The sequence below is a fragment of the Pocillopora verrucosa genome, chromosome 12, assembly GCF_036669915.1.
Source record: "Pocillopora verrucosa isolate sample1 chromosome 12, ASM3666991v2, whole genome shotgun sequence".
Lineage (NCBI taxonomy): Eukaryota > Metazoa > Cnidaria > Anthozoa > Scleractinia > Pocilloporidae > Pocillopora > Pocillopora verrucosa.
In genome coordinates this window covers 17588935-17607971 of record NC_089323.1, presented here as the reverse complement: position 1 = coordinate 17607971, position 19037 = coordinate 17588935, and the positions used below count along the sequence as shown (strand labels likewise).

The following is a 19037-nucleotide window of genomic DNA, read 5'->3' as shown; positions in this document are numbered from 1 at the left end:
CCCTGAACCCAAACAAGTCACCCAGTCTTTCTCTGTTTTCAAAATGATCGCATATTGTGCTGCCGCCATCACGACAACGGAAAAACAAAGGAGAAACGAGTTTTACTACTGAAACTCTAGGGCTGAGGTAAGGAAAGTGAGATGGGATTTCGTCAGCGGGTCTGCGTATAAAATGTTGAGACGAACTGAGAGTGTTTGGTGAGTCATCAGCACAAGTTAGGTCCCAGTTCGCTTTGGTTATCCTGACCCAGATACAAAATAAAAATCTTAGGTACAAACTCAATATAAATCATAAATCATGTTTCGAATTTCCACAAAAGTTACAACAATAACATCGACATTAGGTTCCATTAAAATCAATATATGAGTGATTCTTTCGGTCAAAATATTGTCATAACAGAAAAGGAAAGTTTTTAATTTTGTCCTTGTTAAATGTAGGAAAGAATACTACTTAAGTTCTTTTATTTTTTCTTCTAAGTCCTTTTCGTTTGATCCACTGAATGAATGTAACTGGAATAAAAAGAAAAACAAAGCAAATAGTTTCAGTCAACTTTTTACACCCTGATATCAGCATTTTTATTCTCCATACTGTTCTCTATACATTTCTTATGGAATTGGCAAGGAGAATTTAGATGAAAATCAAGAGCTTTTCAAATTTGGGATCATATGCTTAATTCTCACGAGCCTAATGTTTTATTCAGGAGTGATACCGTAGTGAGAAATGAGATGCTTGTCGCCCTCAGGGTTAGAGGGTTAAAGACATTGAACTTTAAGCGAGAGGTATCATATAACGTTAGCATGCCCAAAATTTTTTGTTATCGCCATTATCGTTCGAAAAACACATGCCTGTGTTTTAGAAGGTAAAACAGCACAGCGGAAAAAATAAATGTGCATGCGCGGCCAGTGTCGGCCTACTTGAATAGTGAGACTTTTCAGACGGCAGTCATTTTGCGCAATGATTGTCTCTGTTCACGCGAGCTGAGCATGCCCACTTATTTTGTCACTTGTATTAAAACTCGTGTAAGTTCTTCTTTAAGTGCCTTGTTTCGATTACCTTGTTTCCATTCTTGTAAAAAACAAATGTAGGCATGACTTCTACGTTTTCCGCCTCGGCTATGGCCTACAAAGACAAAACAATACACATCTAACGCATAATGACCTGCCCTTTTTCCCCATCCAAGGCTATCATGACATATTGATGTCATTTACCAACAGAAAAATAGAGACAGCAACAACACCTTAAAGAATGCTGTTTATCTTTTTATCAAGATCACAGAACAAAGAAAAACATCTGATTCTCTCACGAGGAATGGAACATCAAAACTTCGGACTTTGCGCTCCGATACTCTACCACTGAGCTAAAGAAACGTGTTGTCAGGTGTTATCACGTGTCGTCATATGTAATCTTGACTATAAATGTCATCTTAGTCACATCGTCACTGTTTGCTAATATCAACTATCATTAAAGTAAAATTTTTTTTTTATTCACTGTTTGTGTCTTTCTGTTTAATAGTTGTTCACTTACTTCAGCTTCGTCAACATCAATTTTTGCGAAGACTACATCAGTAAACTTGGCAGCGAGTTTCTGTTAAAAGAAAATGCAAATTTTTTACACCAATCTTTTGGGCGCAAATTTCCGCCCTCACACATATACACAGATGTTTCATTCAAGATAACTGAAGTAGAAATGTTTATTTGGAGCAACTACATCTGTCAATATCTCATTAATACAGTCACAAACCGAAGAATGACGAAACCACGATAAAAAAAAAAGTGGGGTAAGGGGGTGGAGCTGGGGACTTAAATGTCACCGTTATATTGGAATTCAGAAGAAAATCAAGGTACCTTTCGTTCCAAATTTTTATACCAGAGGAGAGGGGTACGGTTCACATGTATCTTAAACCCCCCCCCCCCCCGTGCTCTTCTAACGTCCGTTCTTTATCTCATCACTCACCCTGAAAGCTGGTTTGATTTTTCTGCACGGACCACACCAATCCGCATAAAAGTCGATCACTATCAGCTTATCTTTGTTATCTGGACTTTTTAGGAATTGTTCATACTCGTCCTATTCAAAGAAGAAAAAAAAACAAAATAAATGATTTGTACATGAACTAAATATTAGCGTGATTAGTTGGTGAATTTTTCTTCAAGTTATCTCTGCATAGGCGCACAACGAGATATGGGAAGAAAATACTTTCCCGCCATCTCCTTCGTTGCGTATCAATCAGACTCATTCCCGTCTCACTCGTACTCTTCCATAGACAAATGAAAGATGACTGGAGACGAGTCCGACATCCTTCGTACATTTAAATCGCCAAAAGTCACGGAAAACATTTCACTAATCTCGTTCGCGTGCACACGAATCATGTTAAAATACTCAGTAAATTGTAAATAAATTCAAGTTTGGATACGACATGTTAGCATTTAGCATTTAAGCAGGAAATTTATCATATATACAGACGTGATGTGGTGAGAACTCATGATGTGGCTGACATTTTAATTATGCATAAAAATATAAAAATTTGACCTAGATACATAACTGAGTAGATTTAATTCGATATACTTTTAAATATCAATTTACATTGAAAGTTTGTTTCAAATGAAAAACGCGTCATTTTCATCAAACTGAAAACTCGTTTAAATTTCAATTTATCGATGTTTTGACTCAATGATAATAAATAAAATAGGCGAGAACAAGGAATAGAATCGAAAGTTAACAATGCAAATTTGGTTTCCAAATCGCTCACGAAAGTCTGAAATCCGCGGCTCTTTAAAATTTCAGCTTTTTCCCCCTCATGAATGCGAACTTCAGAATCAAAAACCTCTCCGTTGTCTAGACTCATAGCCCATCGTTTGGTGTGGAGTGTTCAAATAGACGGCTTATTACCCGATATTGAGTTAACAGCTGAATTCCCATAAATAACCGAGATTTAAGTTATTTATCTGTCGTATTTTAGTTATTACTAATGAAAAACATAACTCACCTTATTGGTGAACTCCATTTCTTCGTAATATTTGCTGAAAAGTTATGATATTTTGTTGTAAACCTATTAGAAAAGTGACAGTCATGAAGGGAAACAAAATTGGCGTGTTGTTTGTCGAATGCGGAACAGGCGGTGCATGAACAAACATAAAAGATTACCATGTGATTTAAAGGTAACTACGTCACTGTCTGTGAATATTGAAGAACCGTTCTCACGTTTGTGGTTTGCAATCTTTTCAAATTTCTCCCTTCTTGATCTGTTTTAGATCATTATTATTCCTTTCGGGTCATTTTACCATTTGAAACTATACAAATTTTTTATTTTGGCTAAACTTGAAGAAAAATCAGTTAGTTTTTAACCCTTTCACTCCCGATCTCACAAGTAATTCTCCGTACTGTCTGCCGTACAATTCTTGGGATGTTAGTTGGTATTGGATCAACTAATGATCCCGCCAACTATTAAAGTCTCTTTAAATGTTTATTTATTAGGATTAAAAATAACCTCACTAAGCAACTGTAGATATTACCATTGATAACTATTATGACGTTTTCATCCGCTTTCAACATTTCATTGATTAACAGGAAAGGTCTTCTTAATTTCATGTTAGAGACATTTAAGTTTGACTACACGAATTCCAAACTAAAGTAATCACAACGGCCAGTCAGGTCAAAGGTTAATGTCAGAAGGAACCAATCACTACTTAAAATAAAAACAAGCAAATTGCTTGAAGCGCGGGAAAACGCGGGTGAACTAGTCGCGACTGTTTTTAGCTCCGCATGTGATTGGTTTAGAGGATGAGAGGATGGTGTGAGTGAGTGTGTATGTGGGGGGGGGGGGGGGGGTTGTAATTTCTCCATACATAATCAATAAATTGTCACCAAGAAAGACGATGATGGAAATATAAAAAAGAAACTCGCAAGGATTTTTTTGAAAACCGAAAAAATATGTTTTAAGCGTATCGTAACGTGATGAACTTGATAATTGAACTGCATTTCAGTAAACAGCATAACAGAGTAGAGTTACGAATGAAAAGGAAAGTAGAACACCAATAACCGATCTTAAAACGAACGACTGGCGGTTCGCGTTTGATTTATAACAAGAACGTTAACGAATGATCGGAAGCGACCAAAAACAAATGGACATTAATGTGAAAGAGTAGGGGAAATTACAGGCAGGTGTACACGAAGGAAATAATTATGGAGGTTTACATTCAATAACGAAGAGCCGAAATAAAGTAAGCTCGAGCGACAACAGCAGAAAAAAAATAAAAACCGAGGAAATCACAAGTGCAGAGCGAGTCGATACGAAAATGTTAACTAATTTGATTTAGATGCAACCGAAGAGTTTCAAATCCAAGTTCAATTTTCTCTCCATTATATATATTCACTGAGGAACTTTCTGTGTTGATATTTAATTGGTGTCGTTACCACCGGTTAGCCATTGTCTTAGGAGCCAATCGCAATCGAGTCTCCTTTCCTTTAGTGAATGAGTAGTAAGATTTAAATAAGGAAAGTTGAATGTACGCATTTAACTTGCCATTTTCTTTTTTTTTCTTTTTTTGTAAGGAATTCATGATTTTAAAAATAAATAATTGCTGAATAAGAATGATACACCTTAGAAAATAATATTCACAGAGCAACGTTTAGGTATTAGTTAAATCAATAAATTAACTCGATAAGGAATTCTGGTATGAATATATTTGAGGGAAATAACATTGATATGATCGATCGACTCAACTAAAACCAAACTCGCGCTGCTTTTATTTCTAAAAATGAATTTGTTTCGCACCCTGCCAGGTTGAAATGAGTTAAATTTTAGACTAGTCAGTCACGTATTTACCAAAAGCAAAGAGGTAAATTTCGGAAAGATTTTCCATAAAATGCCGATGAAACATTGCGTTTAATTTTTCTTCTCCGTCGCTTCGGTTTGCATGACATTTTGTTTTAAAAATGTGTAGCAAATTTATGCAAAATATATACCGTACTTACCGCGAAGGAAAGATCATTAAAGATGTCAGAGGCATTACTACAGTTAATTTTATTCAAATTTCATCTTTGGCTGCTGCAGTTTGCATTTTTTCAATCACATAAAGAATTCACATTTCGTGAAGCTTTTTGCTTTGGAATTGAAAGAGAAACGGCTAAATTATTTCGAAAATTCAAACTGTCATTATTTAATACCTATATAGAGCAACCAGCCCGTACGAAATAAATATATCTTGAATTATATGAACATGAAATAATAAAAATATCAACATTTAGCTTCAGCGGACGTAGGCCGGCCGGAAATGCAAAAACCTACACCATTGTTTTTCAAAAGAACTCACCTCTATGCCTTGCAAAATGAAATCCCTCAATATTTAAACTTCTGGGGCTCACAAAAATCTTGGTTTCTCTCTGAGAAAACGGTTGCTCCGCGCTGAAATTTGTGTTGTTGCTGTTTTCGTTAATCTAAGTCCAGGTGTTTTCCGGTTGAAAAAATACAGTGCATTTTTATTGCAAAGAATAAAAAGAAAGAGACGCTTACGCCGGAAAAGCTGCGCCAATTATATTTTGTGTCCAGCATACAGTCCACTTTTGATTGGACGAGAAAATAATGTCGTTTCATACGGACCAACTGCAAATAATTACTGGATGCTATTAGGGAATATAAACAAAAATACAAAAGGCTAAGCAAAGGTGATTTCTGGTGTGGTGTACTTTTTCAGGGTTTTCAATGTTCATGATTTGTTCTCTCTATGTACGTAATAGATGTATTTACACAGACAGGCAGTTGCCTTCAATTCAATTCAAACACAGGGTCGTTAAACTTGTCAACAGAGTAACGTGTGTTTAAATTAACGAAAACCTGTGACGATGATATTTCAAATTTTGACATAAGCGGTGAGAGTTTCTTGAGTTGGTGATCATTTCCTTTTTTCTCATGATCTTTACAATCGATTTAAGGGTAATACTTTAAGGAGAGATAAAATATCAGTCACTCTTGGGCCTTTAAGGGTTAAATGCTAAAAATGAAAAAATCGCATCAGCTTGATCTAAGTGACAACTAAGGTGAGACTAAAAATTGAAAAAAATGATATTACAGCAAAGGCTAATCAAACAACTTTTCTTCGGCAGATGGATCTGGTTTACTGTATCAACCCTTTACAACTACATGAAATAAATAGATGGACTCAAAATGTACAGGCTAAAGCATCGACCAATATTAATTCAAAAGCTGGATCACAAATAAATCTCAAGTAGGATATTCTTTCAGTACAAATAATTTTCTCTAATCAAAAATGTGTTCACTTTTTAAATCAACTCCACGATTACTGCCATTTTTCAATTTTTTGTGTAAGAATTGTTTCATCAGCGCCTCTGAGGTTATCCACTTCCTAAAATTAGTAAAAAAAGGAAATCAGTGAGGATAAATCAGTATAGCAAATGATATTCAAGAAGGCAAGTTTGTATAAAATAATTTTGTGTTAATTACCTTTTTTTCCTTGAAAAACTTGAAATGTGGAATAGAGGTAATACTATAATGTTTGGTTGGCTCCTGAAAAATATATAATTGATTTCAAATTCAAGTTGTCAAGTTAATGGCATTTTGGCCGCCTGCTAACTTATCAGCACTTATGACCGGAGCTGAAAGACTGGAACCAACTCCTCAAATTTATTTCCGGTCATACTTGTTCTGGTTTGCTTGCAGTTGGTTTTTATTTATTGGTGAAGGTCAGGCTATTTTCAGTAAAGCGTTTCAGTTTCCCAATTGGAATACCTATTTCCATTCATTTCTTACTAAACTGCATACGATCGCACCTTTTCCCTTAGCGATCACGGGATTCTTACGAATCTTCATTTCCTGCGCATTCATTCGTAATCCCGATAAATGCTTAACTGACCTCTCCAGTGAACGCAAAAACTGTGCAAAAAAAGGGAAAGGCAACATTTCCACCGGACGATAAAAGGAGGAAAAATTGATATGTCAATCAGTGATAAAGAGGCTCATGCAATATGCTGTGGCTGCGAGAAAATGAATCCTCTCATGACATATCAAAATATAGACCAAGAATCTGAAAAATAAGGATTACATCATTCGGAAAATCATATCTTCGCGAGTGACAGTGCACCTCATTGGTTGTCAACCCTCCTCTCATGCATACCTTTCCCCTCTCAATGTTTACTTTGGCGAATACAACATCCGGGAACTTCATGGCCAATTCCTATGAAAAAATGATAATCAACAGCACAATAGATAAAAAAAATAGTTTGGGGGTAGAGTGGGGACGGAAGGACCCTTTACCAGGCTCTTACTGAAGATTGGGAGCATAACAGGTCATTAACAAGAGACATTTTATTTTAAGACGTGTACGGAGTCACAGGCACCCCATGAACTCTGTAACCCAGTTACCCTTGTCCCGGAAAGGACGGTGTGCGTGACAGAATTATAGAAGATAAGGAAAAAGCCTTAATCTGTTAGAAGCCTTTGGCACAAATTTTCAGACCCTTTATGACTGTATCACTGAGGTTTGCTTACTTGCATTAGATACACTACGCTAATCCCTTTAAGTTTTTATAAAAGAAATTTTTTCGATATTCGAATACCTCAAACTTAGGTCCCATTATCTTGCAAGGACCACACCAATCGGCAAAAAAGTCGATTACGACCAACTTGACTCCGCTACTTTCAAGAAGCTCATTCAGTTCTTTCTGTGTGAAACAAAAACAAAATGAAGCTTTTAAGCCTTTAACCCCTAAGAGTGACAAGCATCTAATTTCTCCTTACAACATCACTCTTGAACCAAACATCTAGGTAATGAGAATGGAAGAAATGATCACCAACTAAAGTAGCTCTTGATTATCAAACAAATTCTCCTTGTCAGCACCTTGGGAAATGTATAGTGAATAGTACGGAGAATATAGATTCTGATGTTAGGGTGTTAAGGGTTAATGCAAGTTTTAAGATCTCAAAAGTAAACTCATCGCACAAGCCAGACAATTTTGTAGCTAAATTAAAACTTCATGTTCTAATGGAAATGATCAAGAGAAAAATACCATTCTTTAAAACCCGAGATACTCTTTGCTTCTGGAATATGTGATACTAAAGGAAATAAGATTTTGCTACTGAAACACAAGGCGTCTTCCGCTTACGGCTGAGGCAGGGAGTCAAAACATTTTATATGCTGTGCTAAGCAAGAGAGATAAAACCTTGATTACAAAAAAAGGGGGTAAATACATGACTGACTCATCTGAAATGACGTAGTTTTTCTCTAAAAGTGTTTATATGATACTGATCAATAGAGTTTTTAATGGATCATTCAAATTATTTTGAGCGGTTTTTCGACTGACTATTTTTATGTCAAAACTTTTGCGCTGACTCGTAGCGTTTCTTTATTTTTGGTCATGATATACTGTATTCACCAAGGAAAACGTGAAGCAACTAGTGGATGATTCATGGTAACCAGCGTGTATCATTAAGCGCTGGCACAAGTCGACTTAAAAGGTACACGCGTGACCCAACAGTGGAGGATCGAAAACGGAAATTAGCGATATTTTCAATAACAATTATAGTCCAGTGTTTGGGTGCCAGTTTCGCACTCGCGTGACAAAAAAAAATAAAGAAACGCTACGAGCCAGCGCAAAAATTTTGACCTAAAATAGTAAGTCGAAAAACCGCTCAAAATAATTTGAATAATCCATTAAAAACTCCATTAATCATTAGCATTTACTAATACAACAACCTCCCACCCCTCCCTGCGTACTAATAGTTCGTCTTCCACCCCTCCCTCAGTAACGACAGTTTGCCTCCCATGCACCCCTCTCTGAGCACTGATAGACCGCATCGCGCCCCTCCCTTAGTACTAATGGTCTACCTCCTCCCAATAAATGTTCCAAAAATTAGTCCAAAAAATAGTCCAAAAGTCCAAGGATCTAGTGATCCAGTCCATATTTTATCTTATGCCCAACTGGTTGAGTTCCATTTTGTTGTCGGCTATCAATAATTTTCTAGTTAACAATATTGCACCTGTTGGGTAATACTAAGTTATTGTTAATGATGGCTCTCATATTACTTTGACAGCTGTTAAGTTGCCTCACGGGCTGTCATTACAACAGATTATATTGGTTAAAAGCGAATTTTCCCTCATTGAAATTACAGCACATCTTTAAACATGATTTTTTTTTTTTTGCTGAATAATCAGCCTACGTAGGTAGATAAACAGACGCAATTAAAAAACTAGCATATTACTAAAAGTTTTTTATCCAAAACAGGAGTAAATAACGAAATTATAACCAAGAGTTTTTTTTTCAAACACTGTTTCGAATCGTTTCAAAATTCGTTAGTCATTTTGTCTTGCACTCTCTACGCAAATCCAGAACTATAATTATTTCCCAGAGTTGTAGTTCTTGGGATGAAGGACAGATATGACGACGATTCATCGCTCTCCTCATGATGTAAACAGTACCCGTCATGAAGATCGCAACATCTTAGCTGCATATTGTAAGCTTTCTATCATAGATTAAACATTCCCCTCCCATGGTTGGCAAAATAAAATCTATTGAACATTAAAATGGAGCAGCAGGTCTCCTCAAAATATGACCAAATCAACGTATGTTGAAACGAAATGAGAGAGCTTTTCTAAAAATAAATGTACTGCACCTTCAACCGTAGGCTAAACTGACGACTTTTCAATTAATTTATCATAATACCTACCAAAGTCGTTAACTCTTTCATTTTCCCTTCCACGCTGGAAATCAGTTTAACGGGAGTGTCGAATTTCGACTGGAGGTTATGGGTCGACTGATAACTCCAAACAGGAAATTTTCAAACTAATATATTCGGAACGTGATCTCACGCTTGGAAGAACCCTAATAATTCTATTAATTGTGACGTTTCTTTTCATTTTCCTAGTTCCGCTTGGCCTCCATTAGTAACAAGATCGAAGAAAAAAAACAAAAACACAAAAAGACTGGAATTATTATTAATCTCATTTTGACCTCGATTTTCATTTGTTTCGGCGTTTGAGTAAAATAATGATGGTCATAAGTATTACATTAAAAGATAAACTGTGCACAATCAAGAAAATGGATATACAATTCAGTCAAAATTTCAATAGTTTTACCATGGCAATATCAAGATCGGCCAAACATCCTTTAATTTTAGAGCGCGGCAGATAAGTAAATTACGTACCTCTTTTAAAAGAAAAAGCAGCTTCTGATCGCAAACGCGTTTCCTGTTGCAGACGCGTTTCTTGTTGTCATTTTTCTCTCTGTCTATTATGTTAAGTAAGCGCATTCATGTTTCTCGAAACCTTGTTTCTTTTACTCAAGTGGTATAAAGAGAGGAGTTCTCGCACCCAGAGCTGCTCCTTTCCATCTCTCAGTAGTGAGGATTCAGGGAAGGAGAATAACACAGAGGCGACAAACGAATTTTGCACGTCCGAGCATTTCCAGCCTCCGGCACAGAAAGCCTGTTCTGATTGTTACAACGCTTCACTGGGTACCAGCCTCTCAATTGCAGCAGCTATCCCTTCATAATGTACACATATACTGCTACACTCAACTGAGCTCAGATCTTGCTAATGTAGATCAAAGATAGAATTTTTTCTTCTTTCTTTTTGAACCGAAAAAGTGTGAAAGAAAATCAGTTTTAATGAGTTGAAGCTTAAAAGATAGAGTCTGCTGACATGATTATTTCTAACCTGAAACTACCGACAGCAGCACATGTACAGTTTAAACTAATGATCATTATTTCATATTAATACTGTGTGTAATAAAGAAAAACTATCAATTCCTGCTTACCGGCTCACTAAGCAATGAATACTGAAATGGCTGGACTTTTAAGACGGGAACTGGTGATGCAAGGATCAATGAATCTGGATTTGTTCAAAGGGGATATGGATGGTTGTAGAAAAGAAGGGACACATGCAAAGCAGATTAGGAAAATGAGGATGTCGATGAAAGCTGGTCACATGACCTCATTAGCCAAACTCCCCAACTTTCTCCCACCCCTCCCCCTAGCTGAGTGACCTTGCCTCAAGAAGTGGTCATTTTGCCCTACAGTGTAGACATGTTGCTTCCAGTTGAACCCAGAAGTATCTAGGGGGTATCACTAATTTCCATGCTTCAAACCCATCACGCATTGTCCTAAACAATAAGAGAGCTCCGATGCTGGCAGAGCTCTACCTCTAGCCAAGCTGCTGCCCCTTTCTCACTTCAGCTCCCCCCCCCCACCCTACCCAACACCTGTCAATTGTTACTGAGGACAAGTCTGTAATTCCAAAAAAACCTTGGAATACTAGATGATGAAAATCTCTGAAAAAAAGACATCAAACAAACCATCAAGTAAACAGACAACTGATTGAAATGCAGAAAAAACGTTGGCAAATACTTTTTAAAGAGCCTTAAATTATGTAAACTCACAATCAAAAAAAATTGCCAAAAATTGCCAAACATTGTGCAAGTAACAGGTGTAAATAGGAACAAACAACAGTAACATTTCCCAACTAATAAGTAAAAAAACAATTCTCTCAGACACAGAGTATATAATAATTGCAGATCACACAATATTCATACATGTCTATCACTTTTATTGAAGTACAGTATTTCTAATGCATGTTTGTTACAATCAATAGTCATGAAAGAAAAATCAACAGTGTGAAGAACTTGTTCCCCTTTGAAATCCAAAGTCATCATTTATACATCTTGATTTTTTCAAGAATTTGATCCTCTCTTGCTCCAGTGACTTCATCTATCTACAAAAAGAAATTAAAAAAAAAAGGAAAAAAAAGAACAAGTCAACAGAGCTTGGATGTCAATATTTACATCACAGAAACTGCGGTAGCTATTTAATTGGTACAGAAAGTCTGAGGTTGAAATCCTTCTGTGAACATTCCATGCTCAAGCAGAAAATTAAAAAAGTTAACACTTACAAATACTAATAATGATCATTTCTGAGCAATAATACTTGCAATATGGAAAGTGACTCACCTTAGCACCATTTTTGTAAAACTTAAAAGTTGGCATAGCTGAAATCTCCTCTTTTTCAGCAGTTTCCTGTATTCAGATATACAACACAAATGTATAATTGTCAAACTCAGAAAATTGCTCCATGTGCATGTTGTAAACATCAGCTATAAACACCCCTATTACTAAGCCATACTAGTTATACATGTAAGCCCATCTACCCATAAAACAAAAGAAAATACCTTTGATTGCCCCCTCCCCCCCTCCCCCCCCAGATATGAGCCCCTGTCCACCTCTTCTTGTTTTAAGAGATAAGAACCCCTTGGTGAATCAGTTGAATCTGAGCAAACATGAACTTTAAGGAAAAAGTCTGAACTTCTGTTTAGCTACATGCCAGTTTTATTAGTGTTGCCAGGTTTAATTCTGTTCCAAATTCATTGAAACAAATTCAATTTTTGTGACATCTTAAAGCATCACATATCTTGATCAGCTCTGCTATAACTTGTTTTGAAGCGCTTTTTCTGTTCTTGATATAAGCCCCTCTGTCAAACCCTTTACACCCTCACATTAGCATGTGTTTTGTCAGTACTGTTCTCTATGCATTTCCTTGAGAGCTGACTAGGAGAATTTTTCTAACAATCAAGAGCTTCTTTAGTTGGGGACCATTTCCTTTATTTTTATGACCTTAACATATGAATCAGGGGTGGTACTGTAAGGAGAAGATAAATGCTGGTCATTCATAGGGGACAAAGGATTATAAAAAAGCCCTTCTAAACCCCTTACGCAGTTGTATAAGCCCTGGAGTTATAAGCAGCAGTTTACACTACTGTATTCCTTTTTTAGTCAATTCACTTGCAACACTACTGCAGTTCATTTTGCAGTCAGATGCTTCAACTACAGGACATCTGTAAATTATGATCATAACATTTCATAGGTAAACTTTCAGAGCTGAATCAATGCTCAAGCAAAGCCAACTTACCGTATTTTCATCCACATTCACCTTTGCAAACTCCACTTCTGCCTTGAAATCATCAGCCATTTTCTAAAAAAGAATTACATCTATTGATATAATTAATGGAGTTTAACAAGAAAATCAGCCTTTAATCATTGAAGTAATTTTAACCCAGTTTCCAGCATGACCATTTAACTCTCAAGATATGATTGTTAATTCTCTCCTCTAGCTGCTACACATTGCTGTTTTCATTAGTTTATTACAGTATCTGATAAACATTAAACCTTTCACTTCCAAGATCTCTTTAGTGACTCTTTTTACTGCCAGCAATACAATGACTTTCATTTTAGTTCTGAGAATTTAGTACTGGATCAGATGATAATCTCCTTATTTGAGGTTTTTCATCATTCTCATCACTTTTCTGCTTGATATCGTATTGATAATTGAAACAGAAACCATGTCCAGGTCACAATTGGAAGTAGAAGTGTTACATATTAAATGCCGCATTCTTCTAATCAGGTGCTGTGTTTCTCCAAGGATGGCATTCATCATTCAATTTGGTACCTTTGCTTCCATCTGTGACATTTAACTAAGGGTGGCATTTAATTGAAATAATATTGTACCTATTAAGCATAATTCAAACATCTCCATCAAAACTCCAGCTGCTAAAATTTGCTTTCAAATACACTTTGTGTATTCAGCAACAAAGGAATCCTTTGAAAAACCAGGTAATTTAGTGTTAACAACTGAGTTGAAAACAAATTGGCCATTGTAAAGAGTAAAAAAGCTGACATTTCGGGCATTAGCCCTTTGTCAGAGCAATTGGAGGCATTGTGGGTTGTGTGTGGGTTTATATGTGGCAAGTGGAGCTACGCTATCGGTGGGAGTATGAGAAAACGAGAATAAATTAGTTGAATGAAAAGCGCTTGCTGATACCATGGGGATTAAGAGTGCCAATTTGGAAGATAAATTTTTGTTCTAGTGTTTTGCGACTTTCTGAACTGCCTAGATGTAAGGAGAGGCTGCAAACTGCCATATGTTGTTTAGAATGATTAAGGAGATGAAAGTGTCTAGTGACTGGTTTGGATGCATTCTTGTCATTTCATTCCACGTTGTGAATGTGTTCTCTGAATCGTCTGAAAAACCAGACAAGGATCCACAACAGTCACAGTGTTTGTTCCATGGGGTAAAAATTGTAGTCACCCAAGAGCTCCATTAGAGGTATGCATTTGAAACCTTTTGGGTTACTTCCATCACAAAAGAGACAGATAATTGTAGTAGGTTGTTACTAAACCTAGAGATTAATGTAACTTAACATTTATATATTTAACCCTTCAACTCCCAGAAGTGATTAGCATGTAACTTCTCCCTTTCATATTCATAAATTATCCAGCAAAAAGTAACAAGAATAATCAAACTTGTCAGGTAGAATTTGTTATCTTGATCTGACATCAAATACTCATAACTAGTTTAAAAGGAAATGTGTAGCAGCTTAAAGGGAGAATTGTCAATCAGATCTTAGAGTTAACTGGTCCTGTTGAAAAAAATTATCCATGTTACCACAAATTTCGGGGCGATCATCTTGCATGGTCCACACCAATCTGCAAAGAAGTCTATGACAACCAGTTTTGAACCAGCATCTTTGAGGAATTGATCAAATTCTTCCTGTGGTGAAAAAATATATCATTCAACCATAATTATGTACAAAAACAACTACTTGATAATTTAGTTTCAGAGCCTACTATGATGCATGAAAAATTAACAGGGCCTCAATTTTCCAGTAGTTCCAATGCCATTAAAACATGTTCTCCAAGAAAAAAATTCCCACAAAAATTAAATACTGCATAAGTCTCTGACTATTTTCTCAATTAAAAACCACAGAAAAGGGCAGGGTATAACAGTTATAAGAGTAAGCTTCTTTACCTCATTCTGCAGTTGCGTCAGTGCATTTAACTCAATCACATATTAAAGTCAAAAGAATTAAGAAAATGATCACCAACTAAAGAACCTCCTGATTGTTAAATAATAATTCTTCGCATCAGCATCTTACAATATGTATAGGTATAGAGAATAAGCATACTGATGTTAAGATATGAGCTAAAATGCAAAAACATTCTTTAAATATATCTATGTTCATGGTTTCCTAAGTTTCACAGTACAGCTCAACCTTGATTATCTGGATTTTAAGGATTATCCCTAAGTCCACTAGGGATTCTGATGTTTTGTTAAACTTATGTAATGTTTTCTATTTCTGTTCCTTTTGTTTCATTTCCTAGAAAGGCAATAAAAAGCTTTCTCATGCAACATAGAACATCCATCATTATAATAAATTAATTCCCAGCTAAATATAGAAGTTGATCAAAATTGGCAAACTGTGGTATAGACAAGAATAAATACAGGGCTGCACAAATTTAAGGCAGGCCTTTGCAGATTTTAATACTATTTGGCTTGGAATTTCTCGTCTCCGTCTACTTATGTAACAGATCATAGATTCTAGTCGCCCTGTGTGATTTTACTTTATGTTGACGAAGTTGAAGGTCTACTAGGCACTAACATGGTTATACAGTAACCTTGAAATCTCATAAACTTATGATAGATTCTAATTTAGGTATTAGCAAGTATTATCTACAGGTAATGAAATTGGCAGATAAACCAGTATTCTTAAATATTACGCGACACACAAACACTTGTGAAGAGCAGCTGAAAAATTCTATATTCGCCACCAAGTATGCCATTTTATCAAACTCACTTGCATTACCTAAGGATGCCTACTCCACACAATACAACAACAAGAAAAGAGCTTACCACAGTTTCAAGTATTTTCATGTCTAGTCTGTCAATGATCTTATCCTTGAGATAATTTTCTTACTCTCGATGATCTGGATTCTTGATTATAACCACAATTCATCCCAACCCCCCAGGTTTGAATAATTAAGGTTTGACAATAACATTCTCCTGCTTGACTGAATATTACAAAACTAAGTTTTCCTGCAAATATTTCATGCAAAATACCACTGAAAATGTGTGTAGGGCAGAGCACTGTTGCCAATCCACAAAAGAAAACAGCTAGCAGTAACAATTCTTGAGAGAGTGACACCAAAGAATTATGGATCAGCCCTCAGGCCAAGTCCACTAGGGATTCTGATGTTTTGTTATACTTATGTAATGTTATCTATTTCTGTTCCTTTTGTTTCATTTTCTAGAAAGGCAATAAAAAGCTTTCTTGTGCAACGTAGAACAACCATCATCTCTCATAAATTAATTCCCAGCTAAATATAGAAGTCGATCAAAAATGGCAAACTGTCGTATAGATGAAAATTAATACAGGGCTGCACAAATTTAAGACAGGCCTTTGCAGATTTTAAAACTATTTGGCTTGGAATTTCTCATCTCTATCTAACCACGTAACAGATCATAGATTCTTGTAGCCTCGTGTGATTTTACTTCATGTTGACCAAGTTGAAGGTCTACTAGGCACTAACATGGATATACAGTGATCTTGAAATCTTTCAAACTGATGATAGATTCTAATTTAGGTATTTGCAAGTATTATCTACAGGTAATGAAATTGGCAGATAAACAAACAAACACTCGGGAAGAGCAGCTGAAAAATTCCATATTCATCAGCAAGCATGCCATTATTTTTATCAAACTCACTTGCATTACCTGAGAATACCTACTCCACACAATACGACAACAAGAAAAGAGCTTACCACAGTTTCAAGTATTTTCATGTTTAGTCTGTTGATGATCCTATCCCTAGGATGATTTTCTCACTCTCGATTATCTGGATTCTTGATTATACCAACAATTCATCCCAATCCCCTGAGTTTGAATAATTAGGGTTTGACAATAACATTCTCCTGCTTGACTGAATATAACAAAACTAAGTTTTTCCACAAAGATTTCATGCAAAATACCCCTGAAAATGTGTTTGGACAGAACACTGTTGCCAATCCACAAAACAAAACAATTAGCAATATCAACACTACAGAGAGTGACATTAAAGAATCCACATTAAGAAAATTATTGTGGATCACATTAATATTTTTTTATAAATTGCTTAGGGTTAGGGCTAGGGTTAGGCTGAACCATTCACATAAACTAATACACCACAACAATAAAATGGAACAAGAAATAAGAAAAAAAGTTACTCAAAGCTATCCTTAATTAGCAAAAGAGAAACTGTAAAATATTTGTTCTGTGTGACAAGAAAGTATAAAACATTTTGATGGCCGACATCTGTAGATCTACTGACAATAAGTAACAAAAGTAGTTAACCCTATCACTCTCACAAGTGACCGAGACTGAATTTCTCCTTACATTATCAATACAATATCAAGCAGGCAGGTGATGGGAATAGAGAAGAATATTAACTATGGGATTATTAGTTGATCCAATACCAAATTCTCTGAACTAAAATCATATAAATTGTATGGCAGATAGCAAGGAAGATTACTAATTAGATCTTAGGAGTGAAAGGGTTAAGACACTTTATTTTTAAGACTAAAACTACAAGAAATTCATTTTTTTTGTGTCAAGCAGTTCTCCCTTTTTGTAAGCCTTCCTGATCAGAGCTTCTAATGCTCCACCACAGCACTTCAGGAGACTTGGAAGCAGGTGTGCAAGTACATCAGGTTAAGGTGACAAACATTCTTTAAACTGCCAATATTTGAATAACAGTGTGAAACTTTTGCACAAATAAATGGAGATGAAAATGGTCAATTGGAGGCTTATCCGGTGGTGAAAGTGAAAGGAGAAGTTTTTTTTTAAGTCCACAGAACAAGGATTCTTGGAAACATATCTATTCTGACATCAAGCTATAGGCGTCAACCCCATGATCTTCTTTGTAGGAAACACTGGCTGGTTTCAAGAGGCCATACAAAATTTAATTTAAATTGTAAATTACAATCAGTTTGAAAATTCATTCTCAGGGGTGCTCTGATATGGATTAGCCTTCAGGCCAAGTCCATTATATACGCTGGTGTTTTGTTATATTTATGTAAAGTTTTCTATTTCTGTTCCTTTTGTGTCGTTTTCTAGAAAGACGATAAAAAGCTTTCTCACGCAACGTAGAACACCATTATCTCGTGAATGATCAATCAATTAATTCCCAGCTGAATATAGAAGCTGATCAAAATTAGAAAACCGTGGTATGGACGAAAATAAATGCTGAGCTGTACGAATTTAAGGCAGGCCTTTGCAGGTTTTAACACCATTTGGCTTCGAATCTCTCGTCTCCCTCGATTATATAACAGATCGCATGAGGCTTCTAGAAGCCTCATGTGATTTTAATTTATGTTGACGAAGTACAAGATCGACTGGGCGACAAAACTGATGGTTACACGACGATTTTGTAATCTTACAAACTAACAACAGATTTCAATTAAGGTATTAGCAAATATCATCTGAAGGTAATGAAATTGGCGAATAAACCGGTATTCTAAAATTTATACGCGGCACACAAACAAACACTCGAGAAGAGCAGATGAAAAATTCCACATTCGTCAGCAAGCATGCTGTTTTAACAAACTCACTTACATTACCTAAGAATGCCTACTTCACGCAATACGACAACAGGACAAGAGCTTACCACAGTTTCAAGTATTTTCATGTTTAGTCTGTTGATGATCTGATCTCTGAGATGATTAACCGGCAATTAATGGCCTTACTTTCCACGGTCAATTGACTGAACTTCCCGATCGACTCTCGAAGTGGGAATGTACTTGGACGAGAGAAGCCTGGAATCTACTGTAAAGAGAGAATGACTATGGACCTATGGACTTGTGGAATTTAGATCTTACAACACTTCACACTTTTTCACTCGGGAAATGAGATGGATAGTGAGGCGACTTGCAAGCATTAAAACTCGCTCCACTTGCTGTCCATTCTATTACGGAGTCCTAGAAAACTGATAGGGAGGTACAGGGTGACTTACAGCCGAGTATGAATCCTGATTAGCTAATATAATATATGAGAAACATTTGAATGAAAGGAACCACACAAAGCGAAGAAAAACACGTCATAGCTTGTCTATATCTTCTTTTCCTCACTCTCGATCAAATACTGAACAACCCTCAAATTGAACTTGTCGGCACGGAAGGACACTTTCGACATCTCTTCAGCGTACGGGACACTTGACAACCTTCGAACCTC

General features: G+C 36.1%; 3 protein-coding genes across 6 annotated transcripts; all 3 read right to left on the bottom strand.

The window, feature by feature from the left end:
• Positions 1-279: 279 nt before the first annotated feature.
• LOC131799898 (thioredoxin) lies at positions 280-5503 on the bottom strand. 2 transcript variants are annotated; one of them, XM_059117590.2, is made up of 6 exons: positions 5311-5503; positions 2985-3018; positions 1955-2065; positions 1526-1585; positions 1055-1120; positions 280-510 (listed from the first exon to the last, which is right to left on the bottom strand). In XM_059117590.2, the coding sequence occupies exons 2-6, from the start codon at positions 3000-3002 to the stop codon at positions 448-450; spliced, it is 318 nt and encodes a 105-aa protein (XP_058973573.1). In that variant the 5' UTR covers positions 3003-3018; positions 5311-5503; the 3' UTR covers positions 280-447. The 2 variants fall into 2 exon arrangements, with proteins under 2 accessions (XP_058973573.1, XP_058973574.1); XM_059117591.2 differs by having other exon boundaries at positions 2985-3047; positions 5311-5500.
• Positions 5504-6071: 568 nt separating this feature from the next.
• LOC131799899 (thioredoxin) lies at positions 6072-9812 on the bottom strand. Its single transcript, XM_059117592.2, has 5 exons — positions 9678-9812; positions 7571-7675; positions 7129-7188; positions 6459-6521; positions 6072-6360 (listed from the first exon to the last, which is right to left on the bottom strand). The coding sequence occupies exons 1-5, from the start codon at positions 9696-9698 to the stop codon at positions 6295-6297; spliced, it is 315 nt and encodes a 104-aa protein (XP_058973575.1). The 5' UTR covers positions 9699-9812; the 3' UTR covers positions 6072-6294.
• Positions 9813-11532: 1720 nt separating this feature from the next.
• LOC131799895 (thioredoxin) lies at positions 11533-18629 on the bottom strand. Of its 3 annotated transcripts, none has more exons than XM_059117586.2 (5): positions 18475-18629; positions 14442-14546; positions 12909-12971; positions 11954-12019; positions 11533-11718 (listed from the first exon to the last, which is right to left on the bottom strand). In XM_059117586.2, exons 1-5 carry the CDS (start codon positions 18493-18495, stop codon positions 11656-11658), a joined length of 318 nt encoding a protein of 105 aa, XP_058973569.1. In that variant the 5' UTR covers positions 18496-18629; the 3' UTR covers positions 11533-11655. The 3 variants fall into 3 exon arrangements, with proteins under 3 accessions (XP_058973569.1, XP_058973570.1, XP_058973568.1); XM_059117587.2 differs by lacking the exon at positions 18475-18629 and adding an exon at positions 16595-16750; XM_059117585.2 differs by lacking the exon at positions 18475-18629 and adding an exon at positions 15687-15922.
• Between the last annotated feature and the right edge of the window lie 408 nt (positions 18630-19037).